A 17,334-nucleotide genomic window follows, 5' to 3' on the forward strand; every position below is an offset into this window, starting at 1 on the left:
CCGAGAAAGAGAGACCGAGACCGGGAAAGAGAGACCGAGACCGGGAAAGAGAGACCGAGACCGGGAAAGAGAGACCGAGACCGGGAAAGAGAGACCGAGACCGGGAAAGAGAGACCGAGACCGGGAAAGAGAGACCGAGACCGGGAAAGAGAGACCGAGACCGGGAAAGAGAGACCGAGACCGGGAAAGAGAGACCGAGACCGGGAAAGAGAGACCGAGACCGGGAAAGAGAGACCGAGACCGGGAAAGAGAGACCGAGACCGGGAAAGAGAGACCGAGACCGGGAAAGAGAGACCGAGACCGGGAAAGAGAGACCGAGACCGGGAAAGAGAGACCGAGACCGGGAAAGAGAGACCGAGACCGGGAAAGAGAGACCGAGACCGGGAAAGAGACTGGGACAGCCAGAGGCAGAGACACCCACAGACCGGGAGAGAGACACGGGCACTACAGCGTTAGAGAGAATGAGAATATATATATATATATATATATATATATATATATATATATATATATATATATGTATGTATATGTATGTATGTATGTATGTATATATATATATGTATGTGTTTTTCTCTCTCTCTATCTATCTATATGTGTATATATAATTTACACACACATTTTTATTTTCATTTTTTGATTTGTATTCTTACAGTTTTCATATACGGTAAATAAGCTGCAAAAAAAGGGGGTGTAGAAGTATCCCCCAGATCTCCTGCATATAAGGCCGCAGGGTTTTGTTTTTTGTTTTTTTTTCTTTATATGTCAAAAGAATAGAATTGATTCCGTAATACGGAAATAGAAAATGAGCCACAAACAGTAAACCACATAACATGTAGTAGAGATCCCAGAATTGACGGTTTTTAGTCACCTTTTTAGGAAAAAAACAAAACGCAATAAACAATAAAACATTTTAACTTTCCCAAAATGGCACAAATCAAAGAACCAAAAAGGTACAGATCTCAGAAAGCGGAGACGGGAGTCAGGGCTGCCACCAGGAATTTCAGGGCCCCTGACTGGCATAATTTTGGGGCCCCCTTGAGACTCCACCCCAGCTCCGCCTCCACACCTCACACACAAGCCAATAAATGAGGCGTGAAGGGGCCCCCTTCTGTTGTAGAGTCCAGTTTGTCCCCCCCTGGTGGCGGCCATGTGTGACGAGTATATAGATGACTGTAACAAAGCGCAGCATTTGTATTAAATGAGTGAACCTATATAATCCTTATGTAATCCCTGAGCTGAAGCCGCCGTTGTCACATCACTATTACCACATGATGATGGGGAGACACAGGCTGCGCTGGTTACTTTTCACCACTGCAATCCCCGTGGATTTCTGCCATTCTCCAGCCCATTACATGATAACATGGATGATAGTTGAAAAATAAATCATGGCTCTAATATAAAAGTGCAAAACTAAAAATGCCCAGGGCTGAAGCGGTTAACAGCCCTCCTCCAGTGCAGCCTGGCTGTGCCGGCACGGGGGTCCTGCAGGCTGGCAGCGGGGTAGGATGCCACCCTGCACTTTGCCTGCCTGCTGATGGGGCCGGTGGGACAGTGTCTGCGATATCCCTGAGCTGCTCTCAGGGAACTCTCACACGTCTATGCTGTCCCCAGTGATGGGAGTACCACCGGTGCTGCCCCCACCCGCGCTCTGTACTGTCAGCTCCGGGGCGGCGAGTGAGGGGCGGAGCTAACGATAGGGGCGGGGCGGGTGTGGGCAGGGGCGTATGCGGCGGGGCGGGGTGGTCGGCCGTGGTAGTACGGGCAGTAGTAGTAAGAGGGGGCGGTGTCGGTGGAAGATGGCGGCCAGGCGCGCCCCTGTGCCCGGCACCTCCACTCTGTCCCCGGCCGGTAACCGAGGAGTGGGCGTCCTGGCTGACTCGGATTGGTTTGTGTTTCCCCGGCAGGAGTGTGACAAGATGTCCGGGAGCGGCATGATGAGGGATCCTCCAGCCGGGACAACTTCAGGGACTGCAGCCGGAGACGAGTCCTCTGACAGCGAGGGCGAGCACGAAGGACCCCAGAAACTCATCCGCAAAGTGTCCACCTCCGGGCAGATCCGCAGCAAGGTGAGGTGTGTCCGTTATGTGTTCTCCGTGCAGGGCGCACAGCGCGGATATCAGCAGCCTGTCAGTCGTGCTGCCAATGCCGGGACAGCAACAGGTGCCGGACTAGGACCTCCCTGACACCAGGTGCCGGACTAGGACCTCCCTGACACCAGGTGCCGGACTAGGACCTCCCTGACACCAGGTGCCGGACTAGGACCTCCCTGACACCAGGTGCCGGACTAGGAGCTCCCTGACACCAGGTGCCGGACTAGGAGCTCCCTGACACCAGGTGCCGGACTAGGACCTCCCTGACACCAGGTGCCGGACTAGGACCACCCTGACACCAGGTGCCGGACTAGGACCTCCCTGACACCAGGTGCCGGACTAGGACCCCCTGACACCAGGTGCCGGACTAGGACCCCCTGACACCAGGTGCCGGACTAGGACCCCCTGACACCAGGTGCCGGACTAGGACCTCCCTGACACCAGGTGCCGGACTAGGACCTCCCTGACACCAGGTGCCGGACTAGGACCTCCCTGACACCAGGTGCCGGACTAGGACCTCCCTGACACCAGGTGCCGGACTAGGACCTCCCTGACACCAGGTGCCGGACTAGGACCACCCTGACACCAGGTGCCGGACTAGGACCTCCCTGACACCAGGTGCCGGACTAGGACCCCCTGACACCAGGTGCCGGACTAGGACCCCCTGACACCAGGTGCCGGACTAGGACCTCCCTGACACCAGGTGCCGGACTAGGACCTCCCTGACACCAGGTGCCGGACTAGGACGTCCCTGACACCAGGTGCCGGACTAGGACGTCCCTGACACCAGGTGCCGGACTAGGACCTCCCTGACACCAGGTGCCGGACTAGGACCTCCCTGACACCAGGTGCCGGACTAGGACCTCCCTGACACCAGGTGCCGGACTAGGACCTCCCTGACACCAGGTGCCGGACTAGGACCCCCCTGACTAGGACCTCCCTGACACCAGGTGCCGGACTAGGACCTCCCTGACACCAGGTGCCGGACTAGGACCTCCCTGACACCAGGTGCCGGACTAGGACCTCCCTGACACCAGGTGCCGGACTAGGACCTCCCTGACACCAGGTGCCGGACTAGGACCTCCCTGACACCAGGTGCCGGACTAGGACCTCCCTGACACCAGGTGCCGGACTAGGACCCCCCCTGACTAGGACCTCCCTGACACCAGGTGCCGGACTAGGACCTCCCTGACACCAGGTGCCGGACTAGGACCCCCCTGACACCAGGTGCCGGACTAGGACCCCCCTGACACCAGGTGCCGGACTAGGACCCCCCTGACACCAGGTGCCGGACTAGGACCCCCCTGACACCAGGTGCCGGACTAGGACCCCCCTGACACCAGGTGCCGGACTAGGACCCCCCTGACACCAGGTGCCGGACTAGGACCACCCTGACACCAGGTGATGGACTAGGACCACCCTGACACCAGGTGCCGGACTAGGACCCCCCCCCCTGACACCAGGTGATGGACTAGGACCCCCCCCCTGACACCAGGTGATGGACTAGGACCCCCCCCCCCCCCCTGACACCAGGTGCCGGACTAGGACCCCCCCCCCTGACACCAGGTGCCGGACTAGGACCCCCCCCCCTGACACCAGGTGCCGGACTAGGACCCCCCCCCCCCTGACACCAGGTGCCGGACTAGGACCCCCCCCTGACACCAGGTGCCGGACTAGGACCCCCCCCCTGACACCAGGTGATGGACTAGGACCCCCCCCCCTGACACCAGGTGATGGACTAGGACCCCCCCCGACACCAGGTGATGGACTAGGACCCCCCCAGACACCGGGTGCCGGACTAGGACCCCCCCAGACACCGGGTGCCGGACTAGGACCCCCCCAGACACCGGGTGATGGACTAGGACCCCCCCCAGACACCGGGTGATGGACTAGGACCACCCTGTCACCGGGTGATGGACTAGGGTCACCCTGTCACCGGGTGCCGGACTAGGGTCACCCTGTCACCGGGTGCCGGACTAGGGTCACCCTGTCACCGGGTGCCGGACTAGGGTCACCCTGTCACCGGGTGCCGGACTAGGGTCACCCGGTCACCGGGTGCCGGACTAGGGTCACCCGGTCACCGGGTGCCGGACTAGGGTCACCCGGTCACCGGGTGCCGGACTAGGGTCACCCGGTCACCGGGTGCCGGACTAGGGTCACCCGGTCACCGGGTGCCGGACTAGGGTCACCCGGTCACCGGGTGCCGGACTAGGGTCACCCTGTCACCGGGTGCCGGACTAGGGTCACCGGGTGCCGGACTAGGGTCACCCTGACTAGGACCACCCTGGCGCCAGACTAAGACCGTTCCTGGCACCAGACTGACACCCTAGACCACGCTGACATGACGCACCTGACTAGGACCACGCGGATGCCGGACTAACTCCCTGGACCACGCGTCATGTGCTTGACTAAGACCGCCCCTGGCGCCGGGTGCCTGACTAGGACCGCCCCTGGCGCCGGGTGCCTGACTAGGACCGCCTCTCGCGCCGGGTGCCTGACTAGGACCGTCCGTGGCCCTGGGCCGTCCCTGGCGTCAGAATGACACCCTGGACCACGCTGACTTGACGCGCCTGACTAGGACCACGCTGACGGCATGTGCTGGACTGACATCATGCGGTGAACTGACGTCGGGGAACACACTGACACCAGGTTGCGGACTAGGACCATGCTGAAATCATGCGCCCAACTAGGATCACGCTAACATTTCATTCTTTGCACTGACACTGTCATTAATATGTTTAAACACTTTGCTTGGGAGTTCTCTGGAGCTGGACCTGCAGTGTGTTCTTTTTGCCTTTAAGTTTACATACACGATCATAAAAAACACAGTGCCTTGTGAAAGTATTCAGTCCCCTTGAATTATTGAACCTTTTCCCACATTTCAGGCTTCAAACATAAAGATAAAAATGTTAATGTTATGGTGAAGAATCAACAACAAGTGGGACACAATTGTGAAGGTGAACGAAATTTATTGCTTATTTTAAACTTTTGTAATTAAGAATAAACTGAAAATTGGGGCGTGCAATATTATTCATCCCCTTTACTTTCAGTGCAGCAAACTCACTCCAGAAGTTCATTGAGGATCTCTGAATGATCCAATGTTGTCCTGAATGACTGATGATGATAAATATAAGCCACCTGTGTGTTATCAAGTCTCCGTATAAATGCACCTGCTCTGTGATAGTCTCAGTGTTATGTTTAAAGCACAGAGAGCATCATGAAGACCAAGGAACACAACAGGCAGGTCCGTGATACTGTTGTGGAGAAATTTATAGCCGGATTTGGTTACAAAAATATTTCCAAGACTTTAACCATCCCAAGGAGCACTGTGCAAGCGATCATATTGAAATGGAAAGAGTATCATACCACTGCAAATCTACCAAGACCCAGCCGTCCATCCAAACTTTCGTCTCAAACAAGGAGAAGACTGATCAGAGATGCAGCCAAGAGGCCCATGATCACTCTTGATGAACTGCAGAGATCTACAGCTGAGGTGGGAGAGTCTGTCCATAGGACAACAATCAGTCGTACACTGCTTAAATCTGGCCTTTATGGAAGAGTGGCAAGGACAAAGCCATTTCTCAAAGATGTTCATTAAAAGTATCGTTTAAAGTTTATCTCAAGCCACCTGGGAGACACCAAACATGTGGAAGAAGGTGCTCTGGTCAGATGAAACCAAAATCGAACTATTTGGGCACAATGCCAAACGATATGTTTGGCGTAAAAGCAACACAGCTCATTACCATGAACACACCATCCCCACTGTCAAACGTGGTGGCAGCATCATGGTTTGGGCCTTCTTTTCTTCAGCAGGGACAGGAAAGATGGTTAAAATTGATGGGAAGATGGATGGAGCCAAATACAGAACCATTCTTGAAGAAAACCTGTTGGAGTCTGCAAAAGACCTGAGACTGGGACGGAGATTTGTCTTCCAACAAGACAATGATCCCAAACATAAAGCAAAATCTACAATGGAATGGTTCACAAATAAACGTATCCAGGTGTTAGAATGGCCAAGTCACAGTCCAGACCTGAATCCAATCGAGAATCTGTGGAAAGAGCTGAAAACTGCTGTTCACAAACTCTCTCCATCCAACCTCACTCAGCTCAAGCTGTTTACAAAGGAAAGAATGGGCAAGAATTTCAGTCTCTCGATGTGCAAAACTGACAGACACATACCCCAAGCGACTTGCAGCTGTAATCACAGCAAAAGGTGGCGCTATAAAGTATTAACTTAAAGGGGACGAATAATATTGCACTCCCCAATTTTTAGTTATTTATTTTTTATACAAGTTTAAGATAAGCAATAAATTTCGTTCAACTTCACAATTGTGTCCCACTTGTTGTTGATTCTTCACCATAACATTAAAATTTGTATCTTTATGTTTGAAGCCTGAAATGTGGGAAAAGGTTGAAAAATTCAAGGGGGACGAATACATTTGCAAAACACTGTATGCCTTTTTTTTCTCACTATCTGACATGAAATCAGAATAAACCTTTCCCTTTTTAGGTCAATTTGGAACCAGAATTATTTATATTTGCCAAATGCCAGAATAATGAGAGCGAGAGAATGTTTTAAGGCACTTTCATTACTTTCTGCAAAGACAAAAGTTTACATACACTAATAGTACTATGCCGTTAAACAATATGAGACAGCCCATATGATGAGATCAGGTCTTTGGAAGGTGCTTCGTTCATCTGTACAAACAATTATATGCAAGTACAAACAAGATGCGAATGTCCAGCCATCATACCGCTCAGAAAGGAGATGGGTTCTGTGTACCAGAGATGAATGTGCTTTGGTCAGACTTGTGCATATCAACCCAAGAGAAAAATTAAAAGACCTTGTGAAGATGCTGGCGGAAGCTGGTAAGATTGTCATTATACACAGTGACACGATTACTGTATCAGCATGGGCTGTAAGGCCACTCTGCCAGAAAGAAGCCATTACTCACAAAAAACATAAAAAGCTAGATTAATGTTTAAATGCACACAAGAAAAAAGATCTTATTTTTTGGACATGTCCTGCGGTCTGACAAAACTAAAATTGACCTGTTTGGCCATTATGACCATCGTTACGTTTGGAGGAAAAATGGAGAAGCTTTGAAGCTTAAGAACAACATCCCAACTGTGAAACACTGAGGTGGCCGTATCATGATGTGGGGTTCTTTTGTTGCAGGAGGGACTGGTGCACTTCACAAAATAGATGGCATCATGAGGAAAGAAGATTATGTGGTAATACTGAAGCAACATCTCAAGACATCAGCCAGGAACTTAAAGCTTGGGCAGAAATGGGTCTTTCAAATGGACAATGACCCGAAGCATACTGCCAAACCGGTTACAAAGTGGCTTAAGGATAACAAAGTCAATGTTTTGGAGTGGCCATCACAAAACCCTGATCTTAATACTTTAGAAAATTTATGGGCAAAGCTAAAAAAGGCCGGTGCGAGCAAGGCGACCTGCAAACATGGCTCAGATGCACCACTTCTATTAGGAGGAATGGGCCCAAATTCCTACCAACTATTGTGAGAAGCTTGTGGAAGGAAAGTCATACAGTTTAAAGTGCACCAATCACCAGGATTTTCGTATATAACCTAAAGCCAGTGCTATACTGGCACTATCAGGCTGAGTCTCTACATACCATTAGCGGTCACCTCGGATGTTTAGGCTTTGAAACCCAAGAAAGTAAAGTTTATAAAATTGGCAGCTGCTTAAGTGACAGAAGCTGAGGATCAGATAATATCTGAGGGGTTTATTCATAGTTATCCCCTCCCCCTGTTACAATTAGCATAAGTATTATGCAATCGATGTAACATTTCACTTCCAGGACCTGTGTGAGGTCATACCCATGTGACCAGAAGGGGCAGGGCCTTAGCCAATAGGAAAATGTTGCTTCCTGGTGTCAGCTTTGTAGGCTGAGGGCCCGCCCCTTCAGGTCACATGAGTATGACCTCACCACAGGTCCTGGAAGGGAAAAGTTATATATGGTAGATTGTATAATGCTTATGCAAATTCTAACAGGGGGAGGGGATAAGTATGAATACCCCACCCAGGTATTATCTTATCCTCAGCTGCTGTCACTCAAGAAGCTGATGACTTAATAAACTTTACTTTCTTGGATTTCAAAGCCTAAACACCCGAGCTGCCCACTACAGGTATGTATAGAATCAGCCTGATAGTGCCAGTATAGCACTGGCTGTAGGTTTATATACGAAAATAATGGTGATTGGTGCACTTTCAACTGTATGACAGTTTGTATATACGCTATACATATTAGCGTATATACGAAAATCCTGGGGATTGGTTCCCTTTCAGGTCAATGGTATCAAATTCTTATGAAATGTATGTACTTTGCAGAAAGTAATAAAAATTAACTTAAACAGTCTCTCTCTCGATCGAAAAAAGTTTATTCTGATGTCTTGTCAGATAGTGAGAAAAACATGCAGATGTGTCTGTATAGAGAGTGGAGGGAAACCTCTGGTTTCAACTGTATATAATGGTGTCCGGACCTTACCGCTCATTATTGCTGGCTGTCCATATGCGGGTGTGCTAGCAGCACTAGTTTGATTCACCCCCTTTTTTAATGCTTATTGTTGAGCTGTACAGGTGTATGGCTTGTGTTGAGCCTACAGCAATCCTGAATTGTGTGTTTTTATAGGCACGTGCGGGTAAGGCTGCTTTCACACATCCGGTTTTTGCCGTGCGGCACAATACGGCGCTCTGCAGAAAAAACGCAAACGTTTTTTTCCCGCATAGACTTGCATTAGCGCCGTATTGTGCCGCATGGCCTTGCGTTGTGTCCATTTTTGCCGGATGCGGCATATTTAGCCCATGCAGCGGCCTGATGGAACGTTGCCTGGCACGTTTTTTTGGTGCAGCGAAAAAAACGCATCGCACCGCATCAGGCGCGATACGGCACGATTCACAATGCAAGCCTATGGACGCCGGATGCGTTTTTTTGCACTGCGCATGCTCAGTATCAAGCCGCATCCATCAAAAAACGGACGGGCCGCATGGAAAAACTTATGCAACGGATCCGTTTTTTCGCCGCATCCGTTGCATAGGTTTTTTCGCCGGATTGTGCCGCTCAGCACAAACCGGATGTGTGAAAGCCGCCTAAGACTGGCATGTAAGGTGGCATTCTCTTGTGTGCTGCGTTCATGAACCTCCATTGTGAATGTCTTCAGTAGTCGTGGTTACATAATGTGAGTGATGCTTTCCACGCTCCTGAGAAGTGGCTTGTTCCCTGCTCTGTGATACCCTGAGCGGATTACACATGCGGTGACGGCTGGCAGCAGGGCTGGATGCCCTCTTAAGCTCGGCACAGCATCCAGGGTTACATGAATTAACATAAGCTCGGGTGGCAGTGTTGATCCAGGAGCAAATCCAATTCACAGCTGGACGATAACATTTGTTTTTCATCTTGTTGTACACCGTTTGCCATTGTTTTTTTTGATAATGTTGAAGAGGAGTCTGTCAGCCCAAACTGCAGCACGAACTAAGCACGTAGGGGATTAGGCTCCAGTCACACATCCATGTGAGATGTCCGAGCGCTGTCTGGTTTTGTTATTGGGCCGCACTCTGACCGTCACACATCTGGGAGAATCATGGATCTGAGAATGAGACCTGTGAGATCAGAGCTTGATCCGGGAAAATTTGTTTTGTTGAAACCATGAAATAGCTGCTGTCACCCTCTTTATATGTTTTTATATAGTGTGCACTGTAGCAGGCTGCAGCTATGTCTATCAGTCATGCAGTTATTTTTTTTTCTCGCACCCATAGACTTGCAGTGGCGAGTCTCGTCCGATTTACGCATCCACGCATGTCATCAGTTTTTTTCTCATCCCTACTACAGGTGAGAAAAAAAGGAAATAAATCACAGATCTGCTCTGCCTCATCGAATAACATTGGTCCAAGTGTAAGGCCCTGTGTGCACTAAAAAAAGGATTTTTTTCAAGAATTTTTTTGAGTCTGAAAGATTGCAAGTACGCTAATCAAAAAACGCATGCGTTTTTTATGTGTTTTTTCCGAAGTTTGGTCCCTGCGTTTTTTACCATTATCTATGGCTAAAAGCACAGGTACCTGCAGAAAATAAGTGACATGCTCATTCTTTTTCACAAGAAATTCTGCAGAAAGAATGTTCTTGAGAAAAAAACGCAGTGTGCGCACAGCTATATTTTTTTCCATAGGTTTTGCTGGGGAATGTCTGCAGAAAGGTTACAACCATTTTCTGAAGAAATTTCTGCAGCAAAAACGCAAAAAAAACCATGGGTAAAAAACTCTGTGCACAGGGCCTAGTACCTTCTTTTTTTTTCCCTCCTTACTGCACTCGTCCAATTTATATGCTCATGTGAGTGAGGCCTCATCGTTCAGGTTGCTGCGTCTGCAGAGACTAAAGTCTACTCAGACATGCTATTTGTGTCACCCTGTGCTCGTTGGATGTGGCCAAGAGGCTGATTGTACCATTCTGTCCACTGCGTGCTCCATCACCCTCGCTGGTTATTGACAGTAGAGGGTTGCCTGGACCGAACACTGTCTTGTGATGTCACTCACCAGTGAGGGAGGCAGGGGCATGCACAACAGAGCACTGAGACTCTTGGTCACATCAAGGGTGCACTGAGCACCCTCATTAGCATATTTAATGGAACTTTACTTTCTACAGAAATGAGGCAGTGATTAGAACACTTAGAGGTTGTTCACTACTTAAACATTGATGACCTATCCTTAGGATACGTCATCAATGTTTGATAGCCTAGAGTCCAACTACTGGCACCCCTGCCGGCAGAAGGTGACTGGAAATGCTCAGTTCTAGAGCTGCTCTGTCTTCTGATAGTGGTTGCGTCCAGATACTGTACATCCGCCTCCCATTCTAAGCAATAGGAGGTGGATGTGCAGCACCTGGCTGCTGCCGATATCAGAAGACGGAGCGGCCCCAAAACTGAGCATTTCCGGCTGTCTGCTGCCGCCAACTGATCAGCGGGGTTGCGGTGTGTCGGACCCGACATTGCTGACCTCCTAAAGGGCACTTTACACACTGCGATATCGCTATCGATATCGCTAGCGAGCGTACCCACCCCTGTCGGTTGTGCGTCACGGGCAAATTGCTGCCCGTGGCGCACAACATCGCTAACACCCGTCACACATACTTACCTGCCTAGCGACGTCGATGTGGCTGGCGATCCTCCTCCTTTCTAAGGGGGCGGTTCATGCGGCATCACAGCAGCGTCACTAAGCGGCCGCCCAAGAGAAGCGGAGGGGCGGAGATGAGCGGTCGTAACATCCCGCCCACCTCCTGACTTCCTCATTGCCGGCGGCTGCAGGTAGGGTGATGTTCCTCGTTCCTGCGGTGTCACACATAACGATGTGTGCTGCCACAGGAACGACGAACAACATCGTACCTGCAACAGCAACAATAATTGGGATTAGAACGATGCGTCAACGATAAACGATAAGGTAAGTAATTTTGATCGTTAACGGTCGTTCGTGCGTTTCACACGCAACGACGTCGCTAATGAGGCCGGATGTGCGTCACAAATTCTGTGACCCCCAACGACATCGCGTTAGCGACGTCGTTGCGTGTAAAGCGGTCTTAAGGCTAGGCCATCAATGTAAAAGTAGTGGGTAACCTCTTTACAGTGTTATTTTTTTTATAGAGGCCATATCCATTACAAGGCTGTGTGCTTAGTCTATACTGTCTTTTGAGTGAAAACTCTTTACAGAGGACCAGCCACCAGGTGAAAAGTATCAATTTTTTGCTCTTGTTACTCCTCAAATGTTTTTTTAACAAGGGGGTGTGACTCACAGGAGGATCCTCGGGGGCGTGTGTATAGGTTACTCCATATTATTCTACAGAAAGCACCTCCCTTTTGTAGGGACCATAACGATCACTAAATGGAAAAGCCCAAATCTCTGGAACCGTATGACTGGTTATAAGTGAGCCAAAAAGAAGTCATTATAAGGGAAGTTGTGGAAATACAATAAAAGCAAAAACTGAGCGCTTTTGCGCTAGTGACAGGTCCTTTTTAAAGGGGAGCTCTCTCCTCTCCTCACATGTCTCTCAGCAAATACCTGCACGCTACATGGACTAACAAATCTGCAGCCTCTTTCTTAGGCGGGCTTTGCACGTTGCGACATCGCAAGCTGATGCTGCGATGTCGAATGCGATAGTCCCCGCCCCCGTCGCAGCAGCGATATCTTGTGATTCCTGGCGTAGCGAACATTATCGCTACGCCAGCTTCACATGCACTCGCCTGTCCTGCGACGTCGCTCTGGCCGGCGACCCGCCTCCTTCCTAAGGGGGCGGGTCATACAACGTCAGAGCGACGTCACTCGGCAGGAGGCCAATCAAAGCGGAGGGGCGGAGATGAGCAGGATGTAAACATCCCGCCCACCTCCTTCCTTCCGCATAGCCGGTGGAGGCAGGTAAGGAGATGTTCCTCGCTCCTGCGGCTTCATACACAGCGATGTGTGCTGCCACAGGAACGAGGAACTACATTGTACCTGTCTCGGCAGCGTAATTTTGAAAAAGTCGGAGCCTGCACCGATGATGCGATAACGACGCTTTTGCGCTCGTTAATCGTATCATCTAGGATTTACACACTACGATGTTGAAAGTGATGCCGGATGTGCGTCACTTTCGATTTGACCCCACCGACATCGCACGTGCGATGTTGTAACGTGCAAAGCCGCCCTTAGACCTGTATTGTTGTCGTTTTGTTGTTCCTCCTGGATATGTATGAATATAGTGATAATTGACTGTTTCCATGTTAAAAGGCGGTGTGCCAAACTGTCCAATCAGTGTTGACAGTGCAAGTGACACCTCCCCAGATGGTAACACCCAGTTGTCAGTTTATTCATATATAGTCAGGAGTAATAGTACAAGAGAGTTCTGTGCAGAGAAGCCCCAGAATTTGGTATTTGCGAAGAATACAAGTGTGTAGTAAAACCGACGTAATGAAGAGTAATGACCGATATTCATGTGTTAGAATGGCCGTCAAAGACCATACCTATATCCCATTGTGAACAGCAATGTACAAGTTTTGCCACAGATTCACAGACGCGCTCCAGTAGAGAATGGAGAGCCTTGCAGAAGAGGATCACTGTATATGTACAGTCAGGGCCAGAAATATTTGGACAGTGACACAAGTTTTGTTATTTTAGCTGTTTACAAAAACATGTTCAGAAATACAATTATATATATAATATGGGCTGAAAGTGCACACTCCCAGCTGCAATATGAGAGTGTTCACATCCAAATCGGAGAAAGGGTTTAGGAATCATAGCTCTGTAATGCATAGCCTCCTCTTTTTCAAGGGACCAAAAGTAATTGGACAAGGGACTCTAAGGGCTGCAATTAACTCTGAAGGCGTCTCCCTCGTTAACCTGTAATCAATGAAGTAGTTAAAAGGTCTGGGGTTGATTACAGGTGTGTGGTTTTGCATTTGGAAGCTGTTGCTGTGACCAGACAACATGCGGTCTAAGGAACTCTCAATTGAGGTGAAGCAGAACATCCTGAGGCTGAAAAAAAAGAAAAAAAATCCATCAGAGAGATAGCAGACATGCTTGGAGTAGCAAAATCAACAGTCGGGTACATTCTGAGAAAAAAGGAATTGACTGGTGAGCTTGGGAACTCAAAAAGGCATGGGCGTCCACGGATGACAACAGTGGTGGATGATCGCCGCATACTTTCTTTGGTGAAGAAGAACCCGTTCACAACATCAACTGAAGTCCAGAACACTCTCAGTGAAGTAGGTGTATCTGTCTCTAAGTCAAGAGTAAAGAGAAGACTCCATGAAAGTAAATACAAAGGGTTCACATCTAGATGCAAACCATTCATCAATTCCAAAAATAGACAGGCCAGAATTAAATTTGCTGAAAAACACCTCATGAAGCCAGCTCAGTTCTGGAAAAGTATTCTATGGACAGATGAGACAAAGATCAACCTGTACCAGAATGATGGGAAGAAAAAGTTTGGAGAAGAAAGGGAACGGCACATGATCCAAGGCACACCACACCCTCTGTAAAACATGGTGGAGGCAACGTGATGGCATGGGCATGCATGGCTTTCAATGGCACTGGGTCACTTGTGTTTATTGATGACATAACAGCAGGCAAGAGTAGCCGGATGAATTCTGATGTGTACCGGGATATACTTTCAGCCCAGATTCAGCCAAATGCCGCAAAGTTGATCGGACGGCGCTTCATAGTACAGATGGACAATGACCCCAAGCATACAGCCAAAGCTACCCAGGAGTTCATGAGTGCAAAAAAGTGGAACATTCTGCAATGGCCAAGTCAATCACCAGATCTTAACCCAATTGAGCATGCATTTCACTTGCTCAAATCCAGACCTAAGACGGAAAGACCCACAAACAAGCAAGACCTGAAGGCTGCGGCTGTAAAGGCCTGGCAAAGCATTAAGAAGGAGGAAACCCAGCGTTTGGTTTATTTGTCCAATTACTTTTGACCTCCTAAAATGTGGAGTGTTTGTAAAGAAATGTGTACAATTCCTACAATTTCTATCAGATATTTTTGTTCAAACCTTCAAATTAAACATTACAATCTGCACTTGAATTCTGTTGTAGAGGTTTCATTTCAAATCCAATGTGGTGGCATGCAGAGCCCAACTCGCGAAAATTGTCACTGTCCAAATATTTCTGGACCTAACTGTATACAGTCCGCTGTATAGGGCATCGGGTCAGTTGTGACCGTGCCATGCCAGGAGTTTGACAGGTAGATTGCTCCTTCTGTCAGTCCATCGGCTCAACCACAGCACATATATAGAGAGCCAGTGCTTTGTATTGCATCAGTGATGTCTAACAATGGACTCTGCCTCTGCCATAACCCTCAGCCTATTGGATTCCGCCGGGGGCAGGGTGTGACAGGCTGGCTGTCAATCACTTATTTGGTACAGTGTAATGTCAATGTGTCACCTCTTAGAATAGAAAATGTTTTTAACTGATCAAAAAAGTGTCTAGTCCATGCCTCTGCAGGGATTGAGCGTTAGGCAATGTCCGCATGTTGCGTTTTTTTCTTGCGTTTTGGTCGCGTATTAAACTGCACTGTGTCATTGACATAATGCATGTGTTTTGCTTCCGCACTGAAGTCTATGAGAAATCAAAATTTCCATACGCACGTTGCTTTTCTTTAGGCAGCGTTTTGTTTGAGAAATATTTGTCAAAATCTTTGCCTAAAAAAAGCAGCATTTCCACCCATTGACTTCTCAATCTCAAAACGCACTGTCCAAAACGCAAGGAAAACACATACGTTTTTACCGCGTTTTTTGTCAAACGCAGTGTTTACATTTGTCAAAAGTGTGCAGTTAGTTGTGAAGACAGAATGCAGCGTGCGGACATAGCCTTAATGTTATGGCTGAATTGATGTCCCTATATGCTATACCTACACTTCTCAGTATGTTTATGTACTGTGCCTTATAGAAGGAAAAATTGTTTTGTTAAAACCATGAAATAGCTGCTGTCACCCTCTTTATATGTTTTTACATAGTGTGCACTGTAGCAGGCTGCAGCTATGTTTATCAGTAGACCCATCAATCATGCAGCCAGAATGGTTATGTCTAAGCGGCATATTTTGGGTCTTCCTTGTTTCTGCAAACTTATTTCCCTGGTTCATTATTATTATTATTATTATAGTGCCATTTATTCCATGGCGCTTTACTGAAAGAGGGTATACGTACAACAATCATTAACAGTACATAACAGACTGGTACAGGAGGAGAGAGGACCCTGCCCGCGAGGGCTCACAGTCTACAGGGGATGGGTGATGGTTTATTCATGGTTCATGAATGGTTTCTTCATGGTTTAATATACAGGCTTTCTGGTTGAGTAGTGACGTGCGAGCATTGCCCACCACTGCTCGATACTTGATTGAGCATTTGGGTGCTCAGGTATGCTCGTTACTCCATCAAGTATCGCGGGTGTTTGAGGCCACGCATGTTTTGCAGCTTGTGGACAGCCAATCAATATGCAGGGATTGCCTGCCATATAACATAATGCTGCTGCAACCTAAAACCAAAAGTTCTTTTCAAAACTATATACTATCCTTTATGCTAGTAAAACCTCTGTTACCTGCATTAGTGTAGGGATAGGTGGTGGGGGAGTGATAATTTTGGATTAGAGCCGGCAATATAGGCAGGGTTTATTGCCTTACAGTCCTTCTATACTTATAGCCTATATGTGCCCACGGGACTCTGTAACCGCGGACGTTGTCGCGGAAAACCTGCAGATTTATCTGGATTTTCTAGATAAATCCGCAGGTTTTAGCAAGCACAAACACTCCCCATGTTATCCTATGGTACATGGGGAGTGCTGTGTCCATGCTGCGGTATGTGCGGCTGCGGAACATGCTGTGGATTTCCCGCAGCCGCACATAACTGCATGTCAATTATTCCTGCGGAAATACGTGCGGAAATCCCGGCCCTCCACTATGGAGATAGAGGCCGAGACTTCCGCAGGTAAGTCGCACAAATGTCCGCAGGTTTACCTGCGGCCGTACCTGCGTATATATCCGCGGGTACAGAGTCCCGTGGGCACATAGCCATACTCCTGCTGCAACCTAAAAACAAAAGTCCTTTTCAGGGCTACATTCTGTCTCTTATTCTAGTAAAACCACTGTTATCTACATTCCCGTGTAGGGAAGGCTGGTGGAGGAGGGATAGTTTTGGATTAGGCTAGTTTCACACTTGCGTTAAACGGCATCCGTTGCTATTCCTCATAGACTTCTATTAGCTATGGATAGCAATGGATGGCCTTGCGTTGCATCTGTCAGCCGACGCTGCGTTGCATCCGCCTGGCAGATGGAACGCTGCATGTAGCATTTTTTTGCGCTTGGCGGAGCGTCAAAAAAACGCAACCGGCAGGATTCCGTCGGCGTTCGTTGTTTTTATAATGGATGCCTATGGTGGCGGATTCCGTTAGAATCCATCATTTGATGGATTCCGTTAACGCAACCTTCTTTACACAACAGCGCATGCCCAGATGTGTAAAGTCAAGAAAAAAACCCTATAATGGATTGCGTCATTTTGTACGATCCGTTGCATCCGTTGTGCCACTATATGCAACGCATCCGTTGCATCCGTCACACAAAGCAAGGCAACGGATGCCGTTCAACGCAAGTGTGAAACTAGCCTTAGAGACATATAGGCAGGGACTCTGATACACCCAGGACATAAAGGAGGGCCTAATACACATTCTGTTAAGCTTGTCAGGTAGTGGGTAGACTCATAAAG

General features: G+C 48.8%; 1 protein-coding gene across 3 annotated transcripts in view; it reads left to right on the forward strand.

The window, feature by feature from the left end:
• DGKH (diacylglycerol kinase eta) overlaps nt 1–17,334 on the forward strand; it is a 353,417-nt gene that overhangs the window by 36,627 nt on the left and 299,456 nt on the right. For 2 of the 3 annotated variants that reach the window (XM_075336858.1, XM_075336860.1), the window contains exon 1: nt 1,795–2,066. In XM_075336858.1, the coding sequence (XP_075192973.1) occupies nt 1,797–2,066 (270 nt within the window). In that variant the 5' untranslated portion in view covers nt 1,795–1,796. Of the gene's footprint in view, nt 1–1,794; nt 2,067–17,334 lie in introns of those variants that run through there. The other variant, XM_075336859.1, reaches the window with a different exon arrangement.

The sequence above is a fragment of the Anomaloglossus baeobatrachus genome, chromosome 2 (genome assembly GCF_048569485.1).
Source record: "Anomaloglossus baeobatrachus isolate aAnoBae1 chromosome 2, aAnoBae1.hap1, whole genome shotgun sequence".
In the NCBI taxonomy this organism is placed as follows: domain Eukaryota; kingdom Metazoa; phylum Chordata; class Amphibia; order Anura; family Aromobatidae; genus Anomaloglossus; species Anomaloglossus baeobatrachus.